Source organism: Rattus norvegicus, chromosome 5, assembly GCF_036323735.1.
Source record: "Rattus norvegicus strain BN/NHsdMcwi chromosome 5, GRCr8, whole genome shotgun sequence".
NCBI classification, from domain to species: domain Eukaryota; kingdom Metazoa; phylum Chordata; class Mammalia; order Rodentia; family Muridae; genus Rattus; species Rattus norvegicus.
Genome location: NC_086023.1, coordinates 150,132,822 through 150,159,056, shown reverse-complemented (window position 1 = coordinate 150,159,056; position 26,235 = coordinate 150,132,822). Strand labels below are relative to the sequence as shown.

Here is a 26,235-nt window from a genome sequence, read left to right as displayed (position 1 = left end):
ACTGAAAAGTAATACCAAGTTCTGTGTTTCCCTCATTTCAGCTCTTCTTCAGGTCTGTACACTACACATTTGACTGAAGAATTTATCGTTCATTCATTTGAGTTTCTCCACAAAAGCCTGAGGGCATACCAACAAAAGATTTGCATACATCTTAGAGGAATTGTTGTCTGTTGTCTTTTGATAGTCTTGCTAAATTGCCCAAACTAATCTCTGGTTTGGTTTGGGGTTTAATAAATCCAATTTTGAAGAGAAGTTTTAATCGAAACCAAGTAATTTCCAGATGTAAAGGTAACAGTGAGAACCACGCTATCAACACTAAGCACACCCCACATCAATCAGCAAGAGGTAAAAATTATAGCAGATTGTTAAAAAGAAGCCCAGTTTTACAAATACCTTAAAGTTTGTTCTCCTGGTTCCTGCATCTTGGCCTTTTTCACCTGTAAACATTAGCACACGTACAGATCAGTGCAGTAATCTGATTCTGAAACCCTAATTGTTCAAACACAGTTGTCTCTCAGTATCTCAGGCAGTGGGCTCCAGGAGCCCTTGCTGTAGGAAATTCGGTAGACTTTATATTACCACACATAGTTCTCATTGCTCTAAGCCATCTCTAAATAACTTATAATAATAGGTAACATGATACAAGTACTATGTGAATAGTTACTGTGCTGTGTCACTTGGGAATATTATTAGGAAATGTGACTGTCTGAAGAATGTGTGTATTCAAAGTATCCTCTGCCCGTTATAGTCACCCTCACTTGGCTAGATTCACACACTGACTGACACTTGGCAGAGAAGACTGACTGTATGTTAACTAATATGCTAGTGTTTCATTCTGCTCTGACCTACAATGCAGAACTTCTGTAAAAGTAGCTACTTGCAATAAGCTAGCCAAGAGGCTGAAGAACCCCAGGAGGACACGCAGACTCTGACCAAGAATCCGACCCCACTATAAAAGTGGGAGAAAGAGATGTAGCCCAAGTAAAAAGGAAAACAATGTTGTAAACACAAACTGTGAATTGAGAAAGAAAAATTCTGCAACAGTTAATGCCTGCCGTAATTTTAGAAAAGAAAAACTTTCAGCTATTGCTAAACCATCACTTTCCACCTTTAAATAATATCCCATGGTTTTAACTCAATTGAGAACCCTAGTACGGTAGCATATGTGTTTAGTCTTAGTGCTGTGGGGACAGAGGCAGATGGCTCTCTGAGAGTTCAAAGTAGTCAGCTTGGACTACAAAGCAAGTTCTGAGGAGATTCAGGCTATAGAATCTGTCTAAAATCAAACCAAAAAAGAAAAAAAAATAGTCTAAGATGAACCTGATATGAATAATTTAACTAGGAAAAGAGGAAGAAATCTGAGAGTGGAAAAAAGCTATGTTCGGGGAGAACAAACAGGCAGAAAGGGTTCCATGATAGTAAAGAACACGGATTCAAGGTACTGAACACCCACTGCACATCCAGGGGAAGAGACCACGACAGTGCAGCCGCAGTGAGCGGCAGCCGCCCATCACTAAGGTCCACCCATAGGAATCAGATTAGGGAGCTCAAGTCTACTTTGAGGATAACCGGGAGACTTTGAGCACTTGCAAGATTGCAGAATCTACTCTGAATTTTAGACACCATTATGATAAAACAAAGACAGAAAGTGGGCAGGAGGGAAACATTAAATGTAAAAACAGAGGCCACTGGATCAACACAGATGGGAGACGATGACCTAAGTAAATTTCCGAGTAAACTAAAGACCACGGCTGAACTGTGCTGGTTTTAGATATATTTCCCTATATTGTTGACTTCATTATGATAATTTTTAAACCATGTGCTAATTTCAGGAATTAAATGGGGATGAGTTGTTAAACCCAATTGCTTGAGACACAAAAACATGCACACACATATCTACATTTGAGCAATCTTGATAACAAATGAAGGGAATGAGCTCATCGATTTAAAGCGCTTCTTGTCCCTTAAACTCGTGGGGGCATAAAGCCAGCGTTCTTTTATTTATTTATTTTTTTTTTGGTTCTTTTTTTCGGAGGTAGGGACCGAACCCAGGGCCTTGCGCTTCCTAGGTAAGCGCTCTACCACTGAGCTAAATCCCCAGCCCCAACATTCTTTATTCATAACATGGTAAAACAGGAAACAAAATGGTAGACCCTCCCTCCCTTTTTGTTGTTTGTTTTTGTTTGTTCCAGGACAGAGTTTCTCTGTGTTAACAGCCCTGCCTATCCTGGAACTTGCTTTACACGCCAGGCTGGCCTGGAACTCATTACTCAGAGACATCTGCCTGTCTTGTCTCCTGAGGTCTGTGATTAACAGCATGTGCCACCACACTTGGCTACGTAGACCCTTTTTTTATTTTTTATTTTTGAAAAAACAGTCACATCTAGCAGATAATATCAGGTTGCACTTAGCTGACTAACAAGGAGGGGAAACCATCAAATTACTAATAGTTTTGTAATGTTATCGAAAGCAACCTTACAAAATACAGCAACCCTATCTACAGATGGAGGACCCTTTCTCTCGGCTGATGTGAGCCTCTACTGCATAAGGAAAACAGAGTAACTAAACCTAGGAAACACCCAAAGGCTAGCTCGGAGATGAAGCACCTGCTTAACATGAGGGAGGCCCTGGGTTCAATCTTTAGTACTGGAGACAAGAAAACAAAACCGAAACAGATAAGACAACCCCCCCCCCCCACACACACACACACACACACAAAAAAAAAAAAAAGAAAGAAAGAAAGGAGAAAAGGGCTCACTGCAATTTATAGAGCGAGCATCCATAAAAAAATGTTTTTATTACCTGGTGCTTTGAAGAATTTACCAATATTTTAGTATCACAGAGTCATTTGAGCCACTCATTCTAATGCAGGAGGACTGCCTGTAGATTAAGGCCACCTGGATCACAAACTGGGATTTTTGTCTCAAGGAAATAAATAGGTTTATGAAGTAAAACGTCTTGAGTCTAGAAGATCAGAACTCATTTAAAATTCCGAAGCCTGGTATGGTGGTGCACTCCTGCAATCCTGGCCCCAGAGTGTCAGGCAGTCTGGACTCCTCTGTGAGACACTGCCTCCGAAACAGAAAGAAGGAGGCTGTCCTTTATAACCTACAGTGCAGTCCCCTTCGTGGAAAAGGAAGACGAAGTCAGAGCAGCCTCAGTCGTTCCTCCTGAGGCAGAGCCACTGGTTCTATCCTATCTGGGATCTCTACTGCAACCTGTGCACAGCTGCTCTCCTGAAAGTGGACCACTCACTCTGCCTCGGTATTTCCTTTAAACGGTAACTACTCCATGTTTTCTTGGATTCTGCACTTGTCTGCTTGGCATCTACTAATTACAGGACCTACCTAGAGGACAAAGCTGTTTGTATCTTACCTAGAACCAGAGCTTCCCTCTCCTACCTCAAGTTCTCCATCTTCAGATGTTGTCTGAGGCTGGGTCTCATGTGGCCTGTGCTCATTTAGAACGTGTTATGCAGCAGAGGCTGAGCTTGAACTCCTCATGCTCCTGCCTCAACTTCCCGAATGTCTCCATGAGTTTCCATGGATGTGATAAACACTGTGACCAAAAGCAGCTTGGGCAGCAAAGGATTTACTCCACCTTACACATTCAGGTAATCATCCTTCCCTGAGGGAAGCCAGAGCACGAACTGAAGCAACAACCACGGTGGGTGCTATTACAGGCCTTACAGATCAAGGCTCCTCTGCCCAGACAACCCTAGCTTCTGTCAAGTTAGCAAAACATGAATCAGTACAGCAAGTGCTGGGACTCCTGGTCTGCACCAGCTCCGGCTGGCCACCGAACTCTTACATTCCTTTTTCCCTGTTCTAAATCACAAAACGGCCTGCTACAATTATTTTAATGAGTCATACCATTTCTGTCTGCCTCATCTTTGTGAAGAAAATCGAATGAATTTGGTTATGTTTTCCCTTGGAGGCTTTCTGCCTCCTTCCTGACACTGGTACTCCTCCCTGCGATCTGTCAGGTAGTGTGCCTTTTCCAACGGCACCGACACATTTATACCAGGGGGACAAGCAAGTAAGAAAGTGACTCTGTGTAACAATAACCACACCACAGACATTCTAGGTTTAAAGTGCTTCAGAGTCTTACCCCTCGCTAACATGTAGGCTTTGCATACACAGTGCTATGGAAACTGAACAGAGTGTGAAGGAACGGAAGCAGAGAGAAGAGGAGCGCCGTTAGCCGGTTAGCCTCACAAGGTCTTGTTACTTAGGCAGGGATAACTAGGAAGTCCCATTTCAACAGTATGTTAACATGCCCATGAGTGTTTTTAGATTATGAGTAGACTTTTGTCTGACTCAGTGAGGTCGCTTTCCCGGGTACATTTGGCATCTGTAGTCTAACAGTTTGCTGACAGCGCACACCCTATACATGCTGTTCGAGACGATTTCAACACTATTACTCCCCTGATTACTAATAACTCACCAAGCACAGGGTTTAATATAGGCACATTTAATAATTTCAAAAAGTCTTTTCATCAGCTGCTTATGTCTCCGTAACTTTTACAGTTACCTTGACTGAAGGGCTAATAGAACAGCAAAGTGATCATGAGTATGGAGCTCTCAACACATAAAGGGCAACGCTCATCAGGTAACACTGAGCTCACCAAACACATTCCTTAAGGCAGTCAAGTTGGAGTTTAAAACATCAGCTGTCAGGCAAGGCAATGCACATCTGTGATCCCAATCTGGGAGGCTGCGGTAAGAGGACCACACATGGGGTTGGGGATTTAGCTCAGTGGTAGAGCACTTGCCTTGCAAGCGCAAGGCCCTGGGTTCGGTCCCCAGCTCCGAAAAAAAGAAAAAAGAAAAAAAAAAAAAAGAGGACCACACATTTGCGGCCAGCGTAGACTGCACATAGCAAGACTCCATCTCAAGAGCAAAACACAACAACACAGAACATTGCTTTCCGAGAAGAAAATCACTAAGGAATCTGTTCTTTACACCTATTTCTAATTTGGATTCTGTACATATAACTGAGTAATATTCAAAATTTCTTCAGATTAGCTTTATACAACCGACTTGAACTTGAAGGAAAAACTCACCGGTCGCTCTGGTAGGTCTTGCTCTTCTTCCATGAGGACCGCTGTCTCTTTACACACACTTATGTGACTGGACTGCAAGTCTCTGCGGTCTTCACAAACTGTCTGTATAAAGAGAGGAATTCAAAGCTTTATGGTTTAGTAAACTATTATCATTGAGGCCATCACAGAGTAACTTTTTAATATTTTGCTCCTCAAGCCAGCATTCTACGTTAGTTCCAATCTCAAAATCTCAAACTTGCACGTGGCTTTTCAACACTGACATGCTGCAAGTCACGAGAGCTGTGCACAGTGACTTCCGTAAGGCTCTGCAAAAGCCGACACGTGGAGCCGCTTCTGCTGGTTACTATAGTGCCTAATGCATTAAACACTTTACAGTGACAGCCATGCGAAGATAATAAAACAATTTTTTTAAGGATTAGGGTTACATTTAAAATGATAGAGACTGGCCTAGCAGGTCAGTAAGTTATGATAACATCTAACCTGCTTTAATGTGGAACATTTACATAACTGTTAACACAGACACACAGAATCGATTTAAATAGGACAAACGGGAAAATCAATTAAATACATCACAATCAACTATCTATCTATATGTAATCAATTTAAATGAAAATGTAAGTCTTCTGGATCTCCATAAGGCAAATCAACAGATAAAATGAAACCCTAAATATGAAAATTAAGGAAAATAATTATGTAAAGCTAGGATCCAATTTAGACTGAAATAATGAACTTCCACTAAATATACTAGGTTATTATTTATTTATTTATTTATTTATTTATTTTTGGTTCTTTTTTTCGGAGCTGGGGACCGACCCCAGGGCCTTGCGCTTCCTAGGTAAGCGCTCTACCACTAAGCTAAATCCCCAGCCCCTAGGTTATTATTTAAATAAATCTTTACTTTTCAAACCCTATTCCTCTACTCCTAATTTTTTAACAAAAGAAAAAAACCACCATCTTTGACCTGCTACCAGGGACACATTATAAAAACGAAATACTCCACTCCTACTTAACGGGGGCTGGCTGTTTCCCAGAGAATGCTGCCGAAGTCTCACCTGTGTGAGCTCTCCTACCAACTACGGAACAGAACTTAACAAACAGCTAAAGTAAGTTTAGACTCCTGCTTCAGCAATAAAGAAACAAGCACCAGAGCAGAGAAGAGCAAAGCCTTTGTTTCGGGGGCTCTCGTCTGTACACTGGAGTATACTTTTTTAGAGCCAGGCATAAAAACAGGAAAAGGACAGAAAACAAGTTTAAGAAATACAAGCAGATAGGGGTTGGGGATTTAGCTCAGTGGTAGAGCGCTTGCCTAGCAAGCGCAAGGCCCTGGGTTCGGTCCCCAGCTCTGAAAAAAAGAAAAAAAAAAAAAAAAAAGAAATACAAGCAGATGAACAACTTTAACAATAGATGATTAAGCTTTACTCCTTCCTCTGCTCTTAAATGTCAAAAGGAAAAGTTTAAAGGTCAAAAGTACTCGATGCTCAATGCACTCACGTGCGGCTCATGCACAGCCTCGAAAGCTGTGCTCCGAGTATATGACGCAGACAGCCTGCACTGTGGAATTACAGGATACAACCTTCCCCAGACTGTTTTGCTCAACACAGAAGAGCATAATCTATGTGACCATGAAATGGATTTGTAACTGTAGAAAATAAATGTCTCACCGGTTTTTGATTAATTAAAATCTCTAATTATTGCACTATGCAAACATACATTAGGAAATGTATGCCTTCAACCCGTAAGAGCAAACAAAATAGGATCAAATTATTAGAGAAACAGAGCGTCTTCACTCTCTAGCTGCTGACACTGACTCTTAGCAGCACACAAAGTGGTAATACTTCATGGTTTCTCAATCAAGGATATAAATGTAAAAACTGCAAACTCTAGTTTTTTCAAGAATTGCTCTTAGCAAAGAGGGAGGGAACTCTCTTCCCTGGGGCAGAGTTAAAATGTACCATGACAGAGGAAGGTGAGGACAGTTTTAAAAATGATAGTAGTATTTTTTAATTTTATTTTAAGCATGCAACTAATTTATTTTAAAAATCGGAATATTAAAAGAGAACATAAAATTGTTTACAGATCAAAAGGGGGTAAAAGAAATATTACTTGAATATGTATAATCAAATGTTCAAACTATTCAAACTAAAGCAAAAATAATTCAAGGTAAGGTAAGTTATAATCTTGAGCTATTCAAGATGAATTACGTAGTAAGTTATAAGGTGACTTTGTTATATGAAAATTTTATATATATGAAAAATATATATAAGTTAAAAAGTTAGAAAATAATTTTCTCTACTGTTTCTTTGAAAATAAACATTCTTGTTAACATTTTGAAAACTCCCAGTTTCCTTCTTCTCAGCTTTTCAACTGAAGGGCTAAAAGGAGACAGTTTCCATATTTCAGAGAAAAGAACTTTGAAAACTCAGGCTTAATATTTTTAAGTAATTGGTCAATTATTACCAGTAATTTCCATCATTTTAAAATAAATCTGGGGGTTGGGGATTTAGCTCAGTGGTAGAGCACTTGCCTAGCAAGCCCAAGGCCCTGGGTTCGATCCCCAGCTCCAAAAAAAAGAAAAGAGAAAAAATAAATAAATAAATAAATAAATCTGGGTGTGGTGGCACACATCTGTAATTACGCCACTCAAGAGGCTGAGGCAGGGGAATTATTGCAACTCAGGACAGCCTAAGCTATACAGCGAAAAACCATCTCAAACAAAATCAAAGGAAACAAAAACAACAATACCATCAAAACCAAATCAAATCAAAGCAGCTTACAAAGAAATAACACTATGTATTTCAGGATCTCCTCAGTCCTGGCAATTATGATATTTGGGACACTTTCAAATACATATTCTAGAACATCTGTGAATAAAATATAGTAATAGCAATAAATTATATTGTTGCAATCCAGCAAAATACACACCTACGTACTATTGCTATCAATAGTATGCTTCTTTCCAATAACTTTTAAGTTGAAATAAATGTCTGTTAAATAGAAAGATGCAAGTATTTTTCACATTTTCAGCATTTATCAATGTGCTAAAACTTGTATTATTAATTAATTAATTTTTGTGATTCTAGAGAGCAAACCAAGGGCCTCACCCAGGATAAGTATTCTATAGTCTACCACTGAGCATATACCAGCTCAGCTATAAAACTTCCAATATTAAGTCATCCCAACTTTTATTTTAATTAACAGGCTACATAATAGAAAGTCATACTCTAGGAAGCTGTACAGCATAAACACAATTCCTGTTTCCACTCTGAATTGCTGCGAAGATCTTCGAATTCTTACTTCCATGGACGAGTTGTAGTTCTATGTATTTTTACCACTAGTGAAACCTGACATTATTCTGTGGTAAGATGGAGATTTAAAAACACCAACTAATAACAGCTACGACACAGAAGTGAAAGACTTTAGTGCTTTGAAAATGGTCATGATAAGAATGCAGTCACTAGCTGATGAAGTCACAAACATGCCGGGTTAATCTTTAGTTTGAGTACCTTTCAAGCATTTGAACAGTAAAGTCTCAACAACTCCCAAGTTTCAGTTCTTACTACTGGTTTCTAAATACACTTGCTTTATCATCTTTTCTGAAAACGAGAACTCCTTAGTATTCATTGCCTTCATGGAAATATAAACACGAGTAACATACAGATTTAATGGGTTATATTTAGGATATAGGTGTATATATAACATATACGCATGTAATAGCAACTAAAGGAAAGGAAGCTATGACTCTGAAGGAGAGGAGAGAGGGATATACAGGAAGGTTTGGAGGGAGGAAAGGAAAGGGAGAAATGTGAAATTAAACTACAATCTCAAAAAAAAAAAAAAACAAGGAAAATAATATCAAGAAGAAAAAGAGTATTTCCTAAGAGTTCACATTTCTCTACAAATGTGTCAACAAAAATGCTAAAAACTGGTTTGATTCAGAGAAGCCGACAGTTCTGTTCTTTTGCAAACTTTTTTGGGGAAGGGGGGTCCTCACAATGTTGCCCAGGCTTACTAAGAAACCCTGCTCTCAAGTGACAGCCCTCTGCTGAGTCACCACTCCCGTGCCAACATCATTTCCTCTCACTTGTTTATTCTGCAGGGGATAAGGGGTTTGTGTGGTGCCCATGTGGAGCCCAGAGAACCACCGGCAGCAGTCAGTTCTCTGTGTCCACCATGTGGGTTCTGGGGATTCAATTCAGATCCCCAGGCTTGGCAACAAGTGCTGTTACCAGCTGAGCCATCATCTCACTGGCCCTGAAACACCCAATTTTTAGAATACTATTGCAATTTCACATGGTCATAAACAAAGCCAAATCTTTTTATAATAGCACAACAACATATTTTCATGGCTATGAAGTTAGAAAGTAAATAGTAATACTTTATACTTCAAAATTCTAGATTCTTACTTCATAATCTTTCTTTCGTGGCCGGATCAACACATTACTCATTTTGTGATCATAACAGCCACGAGCAGAACTCGGTCTAGTTCAATGTGCTATTGCAGAGAGGAACATGAAGTATGTATTTATATATATGTGCTTATGCAAAAGTATGTTCACTCTTAGTTATGACTTCAAGGGAAGTGTATAAATAATGTGAAATACTTGATTATATTATGCACAACAAAGGAGTTTACAGGCAGTTAGGTGTGCACAAAAGTATTCAGAGATTAACATAGTTCCGTCCCCTACTCTAACCCAGACAGGGTTTTTCTGTCAGTCTCTGGCCATCCTCACTTGCTCTTATCAGTGACTGAAAGTGGAGAATGCAAGGGAGAATCTGAATTTTATCCATTAGCTTTCAAATAAGTAAATAAAGGCTTGTTCTAATGCTTATAAATTTCTTACTGAGAATGAGACAAAAATGGCAATAATAACTCTCTGTGAGGAAGAACAGAGGCTATAAAAACTGAAAGTCTCAGCACCAGCTAGAGAGGACATGGGTGGCAGGGTGCAGCGTGAGTGCTTTTCCTTTTACTGCCTCACTGGGCTCTACCTTTATCCTAAGACACGGGCGGCATCTTGGAGTCATGGTATTTAAATAAACAATCTGCCAAAGATCAACAGAAATAATGTTACTATATTCACCTAAGGTCACCAAAATGACTTTAAAATGGTTAAAATACTTTGTGTGTATGTCAATTCTCTCTCTCTCTCTCTCTCTCTCACACACACACACACACACACACACACACACACACACACACACATACAGACTGCAGACTAGAAGGACAAACTTATGATCAAACCTAAAAAGTATTTACAATATGAAATAAACAGCTGGGTGCAGTGGTACACAGCTTTAATCCCAGCACTGGGGCTGCAGTGGCAGGAGGAGCTCTGTGAGGCTAGCCTGGTCTACAGAGTGAGTTCCATGCCAGACAGCAACAGAGACAAACTAGTATGTGAGACAGTTAGAAAAGCTGATTATCAATGTGTAGAGAACATTCACACCATCTGCTATCATTAATTACAAATATATGAAGAACTAGGTTTTCAAAGATTTGAGAGGAAAAACAGAGTACCACAGTATTCCATGTTTATCCTTAAAGAGATAAATTTATGAGCAATTTAAGAAAGCAGAAGAGACAGATTAACAGATCCTGTGTATGAAATAAGCGGTCATGCAACAAGACAAATGTAGGCTTAAGAGGATAAAACAGAGGCAACATCTGCACAGCTGTGATGGATAAAGTTTAATATCTACAAACCAAACCAGGCCTTAGCTAAAACCTACCGGTCATTGATAACTACAGGGCAAACCATGACTCAGTACATACACCCACCAAAAGACACAAATAGGCAGTTCAAGAAACTGCAAAGATCACATTCACTGCTAACTGATGAAATACAAATTGAAATGAAAATATGTCTATTTCACATACACTAAAGTACCAAAAATAAGTCTAAAAAACACCCAAAGGTTATCTGAGTTAAGAAGACAAATTACATCTGTGAGTGGTGGCACACATCTTTAGTCCCAGCATTCATGAGGCTGAGGCAGATGGATTTCTGAGTTTGAGGCCAGCCTGGTCTCAGGGTAGCCAGGACTACACTAAGAAACTCTGTCTTAAAAGACTTAATAAAACAAAACAAAACCAAAAACCAAAAACAAGAGAGGGAAGATAAATCACATTCAGATCCAGGTATAAAGTGGACACACCAACACACCAAGACCAAGTTCTCAGCACAAAGAAGATTCATTTGCCCCAGAAGTACAAACAGCAGTGAATAAGGACAAAGACAGGAGACAGAGGACAAGTGAGAAAGGAAAAAGAACAGGGGCTTTGGGGGGGGATCTGCCTCAGAGGGATGAAGGAAGGCCTCTGGTTGGGGTGGAACAGAGGTGAGCCACAGGCAAGTTATGAAGGGAAAGCATGAGTTGGTTTGTTTTGATTGGCCGTGTTAATTAGGGCGACCAAAGGGGGTTTTGATTGCTGGACTTCAATACTTTAAAGATAGCTGACCTTGATCAGCCTCAGGAGGAAGTGGCCAAATAAGGAGACTGATCTCCTGGAGGAGGCTGCTAACACCGTGGTTCCTTACTGATGGCCCAGAACTATGAGCAAACATATTTCTACTGTTTGAAGACTCCAAAGCAGAGGCACACTTTTAGTCCCTAGGAAGTCAAAGCAGACTGATCTCTGAGTTCAAGGCCAGCCTGTTGTACAAGTTCCAGGACGACCAGTGCTACACAGAGAAACCCTGGAGGGGCTGGGGGTGATTTGTCACGGCAGATACAGAAAACAAATAGCAAAGAATTTTGGTTTTCTTATTAAATCTCTGGGTTTGCTGGCTATCTCCAGGGTACTGAGTGAAATATACAAAAAATGAAATATGGAAAATGAAAAAAGGTGTGGAAAGTCCAGGAAGTACCTGTCCATCCAACTACTTCTAAACAACCAGGACAGCAGGAAGTGGGGGTGGTGGCACACCTGTAACCTCAGGACCCAGGAGGCAGAAGAGTCAGGACTTCAGGGTCACACTTGGCTACATAGGGAGCTGGAGACCAGCTGTAATACACTCTATAGTCCTGTGTTGTTTGGCCTTGTCCTCCTGTCTGTCCACACCCCATCATGTTTATTTCAAGTGTTCTCCAAAACACCTTTTCCTAGAACAGTCTGGCCCCTTCACTCTACTATCAAGAAGGAAAGCATCCAGCAGCTAAGGGTATTAAAAAACACTGTGTCCTTGAGAACAGCTAGAGGTAACAGACATTACTGCTGTTTATCCCGTCTAGGAAAATGACAATGTCTTCATCCAAAGGGAAAGCTCTCCGCAGGAACTCCAGTTGACTGCCTCGTCTTCCCCAGACGCTTTCTGCTGGGTTGTGAGCCCCATTTGATGATACTTTTGTCTGGTATCTATGAAATTCATGTTTTTCTTTTTGAGAGATTTACATCATTTTGTGGCATCTACAGAATAGTATGCTTTTCCATAAAAGCACTTATTAAATATTTAATTGTTTTAAAATATTTTAAGGGGTTGGGGATTTAGCTCAGTGGTAGAGCGCTTGCCTAGCAAGCGCAAGGCCCTGGGTTCGGTCCCCAGCTCCGGAAAAAAAAGAACCAAAAAAAAAAAAAAAATTTAAGATAGGGTCCTCAAGTGGCCAAGGGTGGCCCTGAACTCCTAATCCTCCTGCCTCGGCTTCCCAAGTAAAGGGCTTAACTGTTTAATTTTAAAACTCTGGAACTAGGGGCTATGACCTTCAAAGACCATTTGTAGTTAGGCCCCAGTTCTAACGTTCTCCAGCTTCCTAAATAGTGCCGCAAGCTAGGAAAACAAATCATGGCTACCTCTCCGTCTCCATATTATTTTCCTACAGTTGACTGGTAAGTCTAGGTTATGTGGATAACCAGTTTTTCCTTAGAGGAGGTGGTGAGAATCTGTTCCGCTATTTTTGTAAGGAGGTTTTAGTCATCTACATCCACCTCTACTGACTACAAGATGAACCACACAGCCCACTGTGAGGGCACAAGCCCCTAATCTCAGCAGGAGACTGCAAAGATAGGAGGAGGATTGCAAGTTCAAGGAAGACTCGGCCTACACAGTAAGGCCACAGTGCAAAGTACTAAGGAAGGGGCGAATCTGAATTTGCTGATGAGAATCGAGTGGGAAGCTGGGTGGCTCAGTAGTTACAGTGTCCATTGCAGACGTATGAGGGCTAGAGTTCTGACTCCCGGAACCCACATAAATGCTGGTAAGGGTGGTGACCATTTGTAATTCCAGTGCTGGGAAGGTGTAGCCGGGATCACCAGAGCTAGCTGGCGACAGTTAGCCACATCACCAACTCTACTTCAAAGATGTATAAACAAAGCCCATCACTCTTCCCCAGAGCTGCTGCTTCAGTCTACACAGTGAAGAACAGCCGTGAAGCCAGTTCTAACTTACAGTACCGTTTCATCAAAGCAGTTTCTGTAAGAGGCAGCCTGACAAGCCTAAGAATTTGGGATGTACACTGTGGGATCAGACTCTAGAGTTTACCAACTCTGATATTCTCGAGGGGCCTCCTGGACTGCAGTTACTTTGTGTGTACAACCTGAGTGACAAACAGTACCTTTCTCATAAGAACTAAATGTGTTGGGGGCGGATAGGGGGAACACCATTATGGGGGAGGGGAAGGGGATAGGGAGCTTACGGACAGGAAACCAGGAAAGGGAATAACATCTGAAGTGTAAATAAAGAAATATATCCAATGAAAATTAATTAATTAAAGAATTAAATGTGTTAATATCTGTAAAACTTAAGAGTACCTAGCACATAAGTATGATGTATTTGTTTTAAAGTCTGAAGTGGAGAGAAGAAAGGAAGAATAAAGCAGTTTTGCCACTCACTGACTAAATGCCAGAACAAAAACCATGCGTATGAGAGCACTGAATGGGCTGAACTTGACTGTTATGTGGAAATAAGAAACCATCTGAAAGATGCTCTGTGGCTCACGCACTCTCACAGCCTCACGACTGAGATGACTGCAGCAGTGGGGGTTCTTTCTTATTCCCTAATGTTTACTATGTTAATTATACAGGAGCTGGGAAGGTGTTCAGCGGTTAAGACTGACATGCTCTTGCAGAGGACTTGGTTCCACTCCCAACACCCATACCAAGCAGCTCACAACTGCCTCTAACCCCAGTTCCGGGGGATCGGATACCCTTGTCCTCTGAGGGCACTTGCACACATGTACACAAGACCTTGTGTAGCCAAACACACATACACATAAAAATAAAAATTAGAAATTAGAGTGGATTTCTTCGCAAGGCCCTGGGTTCGGTCCCCAGCTCCGAAAAAAAAAGAACCAAAAAAAAAAAAAAAAAAAAAAAGAGTGGATTTCTTTTCTTTTTTTTTTTTTTAAAAAGATCTATTTATTATATATGAGTACACTGTAGCTGTCTTCAGACACACCAGAAGAGGGCATCAGATCCCATTACAGATGGTTGTGAGCCACCGTGTGGTTGCTGGGAATTGAACTCAGGTCCTCTGGAAGAGCAGTCAGTGCTCTTAACCGCTGAGCCATCTCTCCAGCCCAGGAGTGGATTTCAATATAACACTTTCATATGTGTCATATATTTACATGTGTACATAATTTTGCTCACAGGCACTCTTCTCATTGTTTGTGTTTTTTGAGACAGGATCTCATGAAGCAGACACTGGCCTTGAATTTTATTTGTAGTTGTGATGACCCTTAACTCTGGATTTGCCGGACAGTACCTCCAAAGAGCAAGGACTGTGTGCACTGCAGTAGACTGCACTCAAGGTCGCGGTGCAGTAGGGTCTCCTCTCAATTGTCTTACATAATTATTTAGCTGAAATCTTTACAAAATCAAGGTAACTTTCAGAGAACAAAACTTAGTAAACCCAGAGGCTGGAGAGATAACTTAACAACTAAGAGTTCGAAATGTCTTTATAGAAGATCCAAGTTTACTTCCCAGCAACCACATGGTGGCTCACAACCATCTGTAATGGGATCTGATGCCCTCTTCTGGCTGTGTCTGAAGACAGCTACAGTGTACTCATATAAATACAATAAACAAATCTTTTAAATAAATAAATAAACCTTCTTCCAAAACCCAACTTCAATCCCCACAAATGCTAATGCTAAAAAACCAACAAAAACAGAAAACTTGAACTAGAATTTTCAAAATGTAGGTACAGTGCATTATGAATTACTGCAGCAACTTTGTGACGAGCAGCCAGCGGTCTGTTTAAATGAGTGTAATAAGACAGGAAGTACTGCAGTGCATCACTATTAAACAGCAGCCTCCTGAGCAAACCAACAAACAAGGCTAGGAGGCTGAAGCCACAAAGACCAAGTCCAAATCTGCTTAACCAGCTTTGCTACTCTGGGCAAGTTCTGTGCTCTGTGGTTCTGCTTCTTCACATAGAAAATGGGAATAGACTTCACAAGGCTTTAAGAATTGGAGTTACTGGGGGTTGGGGATTTAGCTCAGCGGTAGAGCGCTTGCCTAGCGAGCGCAAGGCCCTGGGTTCAGTCCCCAGCTCCGAAAAAAAGAAAAGAAAAAAAAAAAGAAAGAATGAATTGGAGTTACTAATGTATGAACCATTGAGAAAAGAATACCAAACGTAACTGCCGTGTGCTTTGATATCTGTGTACGTATGTATGTATGTATTTGTTTATTATTTATTTACAGTGAGGTCTTGCTGTGTAGTCCAGGCACTGCTGGAACTCACCATTACCATTGTCCTGCTGGGACCTAAGTCCTGGAAGTGCGGGCCCAGGCACCTGAATTCACTTTTCTTTCTTTCTTTACTACAGATTTTTATGGTTCAGTTGTAAAAGAAGTCACCAAATGTAAAAAACTGTACTTATAAAGAAAATAATCTTTATATTAAGCTGTGATAGAGACTTATGCAATAATCTTAAACTCTTAATGGTTTCACGGCAATATGAAATCATAAATCTAGTTTTAAAAAATCATATACCATTGTCATTGCTGACACATTCTAAGGTCTAAAAGTTAGGTGCTCGTTTTCTATATGTTTAGTTTCTATTTTTAGTTTGGTTTGACTTTTCTGAGATGGAATCTCACTCAAACTCACCAAAATCCTACTTCCTCCCAAGTGCCAGGATTACAAATGTGTACAATGTCCCTCCTAAATTAGCTTAATTCTATTAATTCTTATATTTAACTCAGAAATTTATGAGCGAGATTCAGAATTTAATTGCTGGTTCTATACATAAGGTCCTCTGATCCATGTCAGCAGTCTAACCATGTAACGCTATAATGGCTACAACAGACGCCCAAATTACACTTACTGAAGGACTGTACGACGGTTACTGTTCGCTAGCTTACTAGAAGGAAAAAATCTAGCTGGTATAAACGTTAATCAAATTAGTCAGTTAAAGTATGTCCAGCACGGTCTATGGGGGGCTTTAAAACACTAAACACTCACTCTACTGCACTGATTTGGAGACTTTTCTAAAATAAACCACGATTCTGGTACTTGTGCTGCCACAATCCCAACACTTGGGAGACGGAGGCAGGAGGTCAAGAGGTCATGGCCATCCTCATCTATACAGGAAGTTGGAAGTCACTCTGAGATATATGACCTCCATATAAAAAAAAAAGTTATACTTAAACTATAGACTTCTTCTGATTTAAAATGATTTTCACACTCAAACGGGAAAAACATTAAAGACAGATATGAGGCCCATGCTTTAAATGTCTGGCTTTGTTTTTTTTTTTTTTTTTTTGGTTCTTTTTTTTTGGAGCTGGGGACTGAACCCAGGGCCTTGCGCTTCCTAGGTAAGCACTCTACCACTGAGCTAAATCCCCAGCCCCTGTTTTTTAAGACAGGGTTTCTTTTTGTAGCAACTTTTCTGTAGACAAGGCTGGCCTCAAATTTACAGAGATTTGCCTGCTTCTCCCTGAGTTATGGGATTAAAGAAGTGCATGACCACTGCCAGGCCTAAAGGAGTGATTTTTCAATCTTCCACAAATAATGTGTTTCTACATTCACTGACTAGCTACCATGACTTGACTGACTCTGCCAAACAGTTAAGATGGCATGTGCCAGCATGTGCCATGTCCTCTGATGTAAAGGATGTCATGTGTCTTACACTTAAGTCCTGTATTAGAACAGGAACATGTGCTTACATGTCTAAGTTAATCAGAATATAAAGCCCAGCTGTTTTTCTTTGTATTTCATTATAAACAGAATTCAATCTTTTGTATAAACTACTTCGGTGAATTTATAGGACAATATCCCAGTCCTAGCACAGTATGTTTCTATTTGAAATTCTCTTCCTCCATTTAAATGATACACAGACTACAGTAACATACAATACACAGAAGTCTTTTAGATAAAAAGCTTCTACTAAAGCTACTAAAAAGCTTAATGAGAGCCTTTTATTTGTGAAAGCAGACGATGAAGTCATGAGGTAGCATAGGCAGATCCCAAAACCCAGATACAACGGCAAGGCATGTGGGCGGGCACTTTGCATCTTGAATATTTAAAACTGCATCATCCTTTCAACATCATAGTACTCAAGGGAAGAAATTAAAGCACTGTGACAAAGTATAATGGGACGCTGACAAAAATAGTAACCAAAAATGATCAAGCAAACTCCAGAAAACATGGTAGGTATAAAACGTACGGAAATGCTCTTTAAATTGAGTCCTCGAGCTTAAAAACCAAAACAAACATAAGGTAAAAATTGCTGCAGAAAACCTAGGGATTTCTCTTCACATCTTTAAAAGCACATAGTCTTGAGTAACTAGAAAGAGTTGGCAGCTGTGATGTTTTGAAAGCAAATGGTCCCCATAGGTTCATGTTTAAATGTTTGGTCCTCTATAAAAGTGAGGACTGGGAGATGTTGTCTGGCTGAAGTAGGTGTGGCCTTGCTGGAGGATGACCTTGTTGGAGGTGTGTCTTAGGTTTCACAAGGCTCAGTCTCAGCTCCTGCATGTTCCCTCCCATCTGCTTCCTGCCATGGTAATCATGGATTAGTCCTCTAAAACTGTCTCCTCACATCAACAGAACACTGACCAAGACAGCAGCTAAATAAGAAAGCCAGGATCTTCAGTACCTAGAAAGTCTACCCACGTTCTGTCCCACGTCCAGGGACATGAACACTGATGCTCCAATGACAATATAGAATCTGTACTTCATTTAGAGGCTTCTATGTAAAATATAGATCACAACAGGAAAGAATCACTTAAAAATCTAACTTAGGGCTGGAGAGATGGCTCAGAGGTTAAGAGCACTGACTGCTCTTCCAGAGGTCCTGAGTTCAAATCCCAGCAACCACATAGTGGCTCACGACCATCTGTAATGAGATCTGATGCCCTCTTCTGGTGTGTCTGAAGACAGCTACAGTGTACTTATATATAATAAATAAATCTTTTAAAAAAATCTAACTTATTTTGCATTAGCAGTTTGTTTCTCTAATCCCCCCCCCTTTTTTTTCTTTTTTTCGGAGCTGGGGACCGAACCCAGGGCCTTGCACTCACTAGGCAAGCGCTCTATCGCTGAGCTAAATCCCTAACCCCTCTCTGATCCCTTTTAAAAGACAATCCAAGTTATAAATTTTTTGGAGACAGTCTCACTATGCAACTCTGGCTGGCCCGGAACTCAGATTATCTACCTACCTCTGTCTCCCAAGTGCTGAGACTGAAGGCATGTGCCACCATGAGGGCTATCACATGTATTTTTAGCCTAATAGTTTCATTCCTAAAACTTAAATCCATTAAAATCACCCACCACATACTACGCTGTGCTCACTAGTCTACAGTGTTCAGAGAACTGAAACTCATCGCTCTGAATGCAAGTGCAGAACTTCTTTTTTAAAACATGATCTTAGTGGGCTAGAGAGATGGTTCAGAGGTTAAGAGCACTGGCTACTCTTCCAGAGGACCAAGGTTTGAGTCCCAGCTCACAACCATCTGTAACTCCAGTTCCAGAAAATCATCCTCTTCTGGCCTCTGAAGGCACCATAAAAAGAAAAAAAAAAAAAAAAACATTTTTAAAGATTTACTTTTTTTTTTCCCCCCAGAGCTGGGGACCGAACCCAGGGCCTTGCGCTTGCTAGGCAAGTGCTCTACCACTGAGCTAAATCCCCAACCCCTTTTATTTTTATGTATATGAATACACTATCACTGTCTTCACACACACCAGAAGAAGACATCGTATCCCATTACAAATGGTTGTGAGCCACCATGTGGTTGCTGGGCATTGAACTCCGAACCTATGGAAGAACAGTCAGTGCTCTTAACCGCTGAACCATCTTTCTAGTCCAAGAAGAAAAATTTAAAAAGAAAGAAAGAAAGAAAGAAAGAAAGAAAGAAAGAAAGGAAAGAAGGAAGGAAGGAAGGAAGGAAGGAGAGGAGAGGAGGAAGAGGAGGAAGAGGAGGAAGAGGAGGAGGAAGAGGAGGAGGAGGAGGAGGAGGAGGAGGAGGAGGAGGAGGAGGAGGAGGATGATCTTTTTTGTTTGATTTTTGAGACAGGGTTTCTCTCTGTGTAACACAGACCTGGCTGTCCTGGACTCACTTTGCAGACCAGATTGGCCTTGAACTTACAGATACCCACTGCCTCTGCCTTCCAAGTGCTGGGAGTAAAGGCATGTACCACACCACAACTGGCCCCTCATTCTTAAAGCTGGGTTATCAACAAGGGAGGATATTTGAACTCTAAATAAATTCCCTTTGGCTATAGACTATAAAAACTTCAAAAGGTTCAGACTGAAAATATGCTTAAGAAACAATCAAGTAGGTTGGACCTGATGGCATGTGCCTTTAATCCCAGCACTGCGGAAACAAAGGCAGACAGATCTCTGTAAGTTAGAAGCCAACCTGGTCTACAAAATGAGTCCAGGACAGTCAGAGGTATACAGAGAAACAAAACAAAATAGGTAGAGCGCTTGCCTAGGAAGCGCAAGGCCCTGGGTTCGGTCCCCAGCTCCGGGGGGGAAAAAAAAAAAAAAAAACCCTGCCCCCCCCCCCCAAATCAAGCAGGATAGCACAAACCTGTAATCCCAGATGTTAGAAGGCAGGAGGATCATGAGTTCAATGCCATCTTCAACAACAAAGCAAATTCCAAAAGTTCCAGACCAGCCTAGGGTTAAAACACAACAGAAAAACAGAGGAAAGGAGGGAAAAAAGGTAGTGAACGGGAGGAAAGGAACATAAAGTTCAAAAACTAAAAAACGTTGTGTACCAATTATATATGTAAAAAAGAAATATTCATCAAACCTGGAGGTAAAGAAGTCACTGAGCAGCTATGGTTACTGGGGTTGCTGCTGGGAAGTGAGGGGGTCAAGCTGAACAAAGGCAACTCCTTCCGGTCAGTGTAGGTGCAGAGGAAGAGAGACAAATGTTCACAGGGGCTTCCCTGGTCAGGTTAGTCCTGAAAGCCAACCGGAAGGGTCTTTTTCTGTGGCATCTAGGACTAACATGGCCAAGCTCCAAAGTGCTTTGCTAAAAATAGGTGAAGGGAACAGCCCAATTTGGAATATGCCAATCTATGCTATACTCGTATACGTGTATATGAGGAAGAACTGAGCCAAGAGAGACCAATAATAAACGCAGTATTTGTTCTGTTCATATTTAATTATTAATACCGAATTTTAGACTGATCACACACAAAAGAAAATGACGGCTGCAAAGAAATGCTACAAACACCCAAAATAACTGAAGGGAGGAGAAAAAAAAATACTATCCAAACTTGTACCTCTACATATATCTTAGATCACAAAACTTGAGAAACAGGACATTAACCATTATTAAGTCTAACCCTTTTCACAGTATAGATAATTTAAAGCCTCCAGAAAATGTAAGATGTCTTAAATTTTAAAACGAGAAGATCATGATTTCTAAACCATGGTAGCAACACTAAAGAAAAAGAAGTTAAAAGAATGTTCTAAGAAATAATATCTGGCTTATAAGGAAAATTACGTTACAGTGGTCAATCTTGGAAGAAAACAGCAACACCACACTAAAATGTTTTAAAAGTTTATAAGCCGGGAGTCCTCTAACTTTATATCCATGCAGAGTGCAGAACATCTGCATTTTTGCCTCAGCTGTACATATCCATTCTCGTGGGACAGAGGACACAAAACGAAGACCTGTCAATTAAGGAGATCACACCAGCCCAACAGCGAGCCCGCCACCTGTTCGCTGCTGTTCAGAGAGCCCAGCAAACTGAGGCAGAGCGAGAAACTGGGAACGCCTTTGTTGTTCTTTAACTGGGGAAGCGACCTCAAATCTAACCTCGCGCCTCAAGGCAGAACTTGCTCCGGGCTGGAGAAGTCGGCCCGGATCTGGACTTTGCAGAAAAGGCAGGCGAAACACTCTTGTCATCTACAAGTCCCTGGAGTGGGGAAGGGTCACAGGTGAAGAGAGGGGGGGACAGAGCTGAACCCCAACGCTCTGGATGGAAAAACAGTGGGCTCTTAACACACAAGTCGGGAAGAAGAGCTAAGAGAAAGGGAGGGAGAAACAGGACGCTGAGGTGAGAAGGGGCGAGGCCAGAGCGGAAAATGCTCGAGGGTAGATCGGCAGGGACGAGGGGACGGCGAAGGGACCCCTACCCAGTACGACCGGGGAGGAACTCTTCAGCTGGGGCCCTGAAGGCTGCACCCGAGCCACCGTGCTGACACCCTGGCCGCGGCGGAGACTCACCAGACGGCTGCAGATACTCCAAAGCACAACATGGGACCACTTCGGACCCACTCTGGCACCAACAGAGTGGCGGAAACCGCGGCGTTAGCGTGACCCGGATGCGCATCCCTAGGAACCGGAAGTAGATTTCTGGGGCCGCCTAACAATCCACACCCCGTTCCGCCCGAACCCCGAGTATGCGTCAGGTTTCTCGGGGCGGGGCAAGGCCTAGGTTCCGCCCACCTCGCTGGCGGAGGCTTGTGATTGACTCCCTGGCCTCTCTGGATCCTGGTCCTGCTGAGCTGAAGCCGCCGTCATGAAAAGTACTCCCGCCCTCCTTTCCTTGCCCTTTCCCCTCTCCCAAGACAAAGTCCAACTCAGGCTGGTCTCGAACTCAGGATCCTCCTCCATCAGCCTAGGGCTGGTAGAACAGGCTTGTTCCTCCATGCCCAGCCACCGCTCTCTTAAGTTCTAAAAATGTGTGTGATTCTTACGGTAAAGGGACGGCGAGGTTGAAAAATATTGACTGCGTTTGGTTGACTTAGAAAAGCTAGGAGAGGAAAAATGGATAGAAACTTTTGAAGAGACTTGAAAGGCTAACTCAACGTGAACATTTCTATCCGAGAATTTAGTTTATACCTAGTATTATATTACACTTGCAGCTGCCTTCATTTTGTGGATATTGTTTTCAGGAACATTTTTTGCTTTGGGGAGGGGTGGGTTGTTTTGTTTCGAGACAAGTTTTCTCTGGGTACCTTGACCTGGAATTCCCTTTATAGATCAGGCTGGGCTTGAACGACCTTCTCGGCTCAGAATCATCTTTTAATGCTTCATTAACTTTAAAATACAACTCGAGTGTGGCCAACGGATGGAGTTGAAAACAGGTTTTGTGTAGTCTTCAGTGTATTCAATCTAAGAAGGGAAAGAGCCTCAAGAAAAAAAGACCCAGAATTACCAATACGATATCAAATTAACCACAAAGTTAAAAATCCAAAACCTAGCTTTTCAATACAAATAAAAACAAAAGGTTTTTATTAACTGCTTCTATTTCAACAATTTTCTAAGCAACTACTTTTGGGATGCTTCATCATACCTAACGAGCACAATCAGTAGATGTGGTCTTCAAAGTCTTTGCAAAAGCAGACCATTTTATACCTGTGTTGGTGTAAACCACAGTTAATATGTAATACTGAGTGACCTAATCATATGCCTACTACCCTCTACTCAACGAAGGAGGAGATCACGTGCTTCTTCCAATGGCTGTCTCGGTGTGAATCTTTACATCGCCTACAGGACCCAGAAGACTTAACTCGGCTAGAGTAAAACTCCAGCCTACTTTGTCTTCCTTCCACTTAAGACACAATGGCCTCTGCTATTCTCAGCCTGCAGAGGGCTCGGTGCTGTGTGCTTTCTACTCGCTTTGACTGGAGTGCTTTTCCCTCTTACTGCTCACCTTGTCATCCCCTCTACAGCTTCCAATGTGCCTTCACGCGGAGACCTTCTCTGACGATGTGCTTTATGTGAGAGCATGATTATCTCCCTTGTACTTTCTTACCCCCGATAGCTGTTCTCATGATGTTTGTCCAACTAGTTGGTTGGGGGTTTGGCTTACTGTCTCCCCACTAGTTCTATGAGGGCTTGGATTTGGGTTCAGAGGAGTGTCTGTTTGTTTTGGGTTTTTTGGTTTGGTTTGGTTTGTTTGGGGTTAGTGTTTGTTTGTTTGACTTTTGTTTTGTGTTTTTGAGATGAAGTCTCTTGTGTCCCAACTAGATTTGTGGTTGAGAATGGACTTGAACTCCTGATTCCTCTGCCTCTTCCCCTCAGGTTTTAGAATCACAAGTGTGGGGTTGGGGATTTAGCTCAGTGGTAGAGCACTTGCCTAGGAAGCGCAAGGCCCTGGGTTCGGTCCCCAGCTCAAAAAAAAAAAAAAAAAAAGAATCACAAGTGTGATTTTGTGTCCTGCTGGGATGTTTATTTGTGTGTGTGTGTGTGTGTGTGTGTGTGTGTGTGTGTGTGTTTTAGCAACAGAACACAGTATATTGTGTAGTAAACAGCCAGTACATGAAAGGCTAGATAGATATTGCTCATCCACCAGAGGACAATGTGATGTCCTCAGACACTATTCCCAAAGTACATACACATCAGTCCTCTGCATAATGAGCAATTAAAAACAACACTCCGGGGGTTGGGGATTTAGCTCAGTGGTAGAGCACTTGCCTAGCAAGCACAAGGCCCTGGGTTCGGTCCCCAGCTCTGAAAAAAAGAAAAAACAAAAAAAAAAACAAAAAAAAAAACAAAAAAAACACTCCGGGGCTGGGGATTTAGCTCAGTGGTAGAGCGCTTACCTAGGAAGCGCAAGGCCCTGGGTTCGGTCCCCAGCTCCGAAAAAAAAAAAAAAAAGAAAAACAACACTCTAGGCCAACAAGATGCCTCAGAAGGTAAAGATGCTTGCCTTCAAGCTGGAGGACCTGAGTTCAATCCCTAAGACCCACATGGTGGGAGGAAACAACCAGTTTCTGCAAGCTGTCCTCCGACCTCCCCGTACTTACTGTCTGTCACATATACATGGGTAAGTGGATAAATGTAAAAACAAAAACAAAAATGCCAGTGTCTTTGTAGTATATATATATATATATATATATACACACATGCATACACACACTACACATATGTATACAGTTTCACTATGTAGCCCTGACTGTCCTGAAACTCTCTATGTAGACCAGGCTGGCTTCAAATGCACAAAGATCTGCCTGCCTCTGCCCCTCTCTACTGCTAGGATTAAAGACATTCCTCACCACTCCCAGTCTTTGGCATCTTTTGAGAAAAAAAAATCCTTGCTTCCGACTATAATCTACAGGGCCCCACTTAGCCAGCCCTTCCCAGCTCTCAGTTTGCATGGCAAGCTTCCACTCACATAGTTACCTCTAGCCAAAATAGTTCTTTCTTTGTATTTGTGCATTTTGAGGTTATGGTGGCACAAGCTTGTAATTCCAGTACTGGGGAGACAGAGACAGGAGGAATGCACCAAATTGGAGGCCGGCCCAGTCTCACTACGGAGACCTTGTCTCAAAAACAAACATAAAAAAACAAACACTACAGGCCTTGACTTTGAGTTTTACAGGTGCACACAGAAACTACAACTTAGTTCACTCTGAGGTGAGGGGTTCCATCAGAGAAGAATGAAGGCATTCGCTTGAGGTCACATGACTAGCAAGAAACCAACAAAGCTGGGGAATGTGATGCATGTCTGCAACCCCAGGACTCTGGAGGCTGGGGCAGCAGGATGGTAAGTTCAAAGACAACCTGGGCTGCACAGCCAGGTCCTGTCTCAGAAAACCTCAGAACAGCAGTGGAGCCACCATCAAAGTGTAACTCTCCCTTTTTCCATGTTTTTATTCTTTTTCCTTCTTTCAGATACTTGCCTGTTTCCCCTGATACTCTGTGCTTTCTCCCTCCTCCTAAGCACCCTCCCAGGCCGTGGTTGCTGACCTCGGACCTAACTCAGAAGTCACCTTTCTCTGCTCTGTCTCTCTACTCCTGGCAGCTGCCAAGACTTACAGCTGGCCTGCCCTGTTGTTTTTCTCTTAAGCTCTAAAAAAAAAAAAAAAAAAATTACTCTCGAACTTAATAACTTCAAAAGAGTCAACGGGGACTTAAGCCAGGTTAGGATGACTTCAAAGCCCAGGATCTTAAACTGCTGGGTCACGCTTCTCTCCCACGTTAAGAAGAGCAACAAACAGGGGAGCCAAGGATGAAGGAGGTTTGTATTTACTTACAGGCTTCTCAGAGACTTCATGCCTCTTCCCCCTCCTCCTCCTCCTCTGCCTCCTTCTCCTCCTCTTCTCCCTCCTCCTCCTCCTCTCCCTCCTCCTCTCCTTCCTCTCCCTCCTCCTCTCCCTCCTCCTCTCCTTCTTCTCCCTCTCCCTCCTCCTCCTCTCCCTCCTCCTCTCCCTCTCCCTCCTCCTCTTCTCCCTCCTCCTCCTCCCCTCCCTCTTCCTCCTCCTCCTCACCCTCCTCCTCCTCCTCCTTTTCTTCCTCCCTCCCCTCTCTGATTTTTGGTTTTTGTTTGGAGACGGGTTTGCCATATCTCTCTGTCCTAAAAGTCTTTCCATCTCTGCTCCCCAGTGTGAGATTCCAAGCATACACCACAGTGCCCCTCCTTTGATATTATTGTCAGTGGAAATGTTTCGTGAGTATTATTTGCCCCTGCCTTAGTACGGTATGTCTGAGGACAAACCTAAATGAATATACCAAAAATGCTGTTATGACTTCTTCAAGCTTAGTTGCAAATGCTCACATATCTATATAATGTCCTATTCTTTTTCTATAGATTAGGACTAATTCACTCAAACTTTAACACAAAAGAAGGCTATTGTAGACAGCTATTACTAAACAAAGTCAAGGTACAAATCAAAGCACAAAATTAATTACACACTGAAATAAAACTGTCTATAAGGTCTCTGAGTTGAATTATTGTAGTTTAGTTTTTGTTTTTGTATTTATTTATTTACTTACAGGCAGATAATCACTGTGTAGCCTTGGCTATCCTGGAACTAAA

General features: G+C 41.8%; 1 protein-coding gene across 9 annotated transcripts in view; it reads right to left on the bottom strand.

Annotated features, from left to right (window-relative positions):
• The window catches only part of Eya3 (EYA transcriptional coactivator and phosphatase 3), a 128,321-nt gene that overhangs the window by 59,799 nt on the left and 42,287 nt on the right, over nt 1–26,235 (bottom strand). For 2 of the 9 annotated variants that reach the window (XM_039109784.2, XM_039109786.2), the window contains exons 2-3: nt 5,066–5,167; nt 394–437 (exon numbers count right to left, since the gene is read on the bottom strand). In XM_039109784.2, coding sequence (XP_038965712.1) covers nt 394–437; nt 5,066–5,167 — 146 coding nt within the window. Of the gene's footprint in view, nt 1–15; nt 118–393; nt 438–4,110; nt 4,154–5,065; nt 5,168–20,042; nt 20,131–21,604; nt 21,853–26,235 lie in introns of those variants that run through there. The other 7 variants (XM_039109787.2, XM_006239025.5, NM_001107910.2 and 4 more) reach the window with 7 other exon arrangements.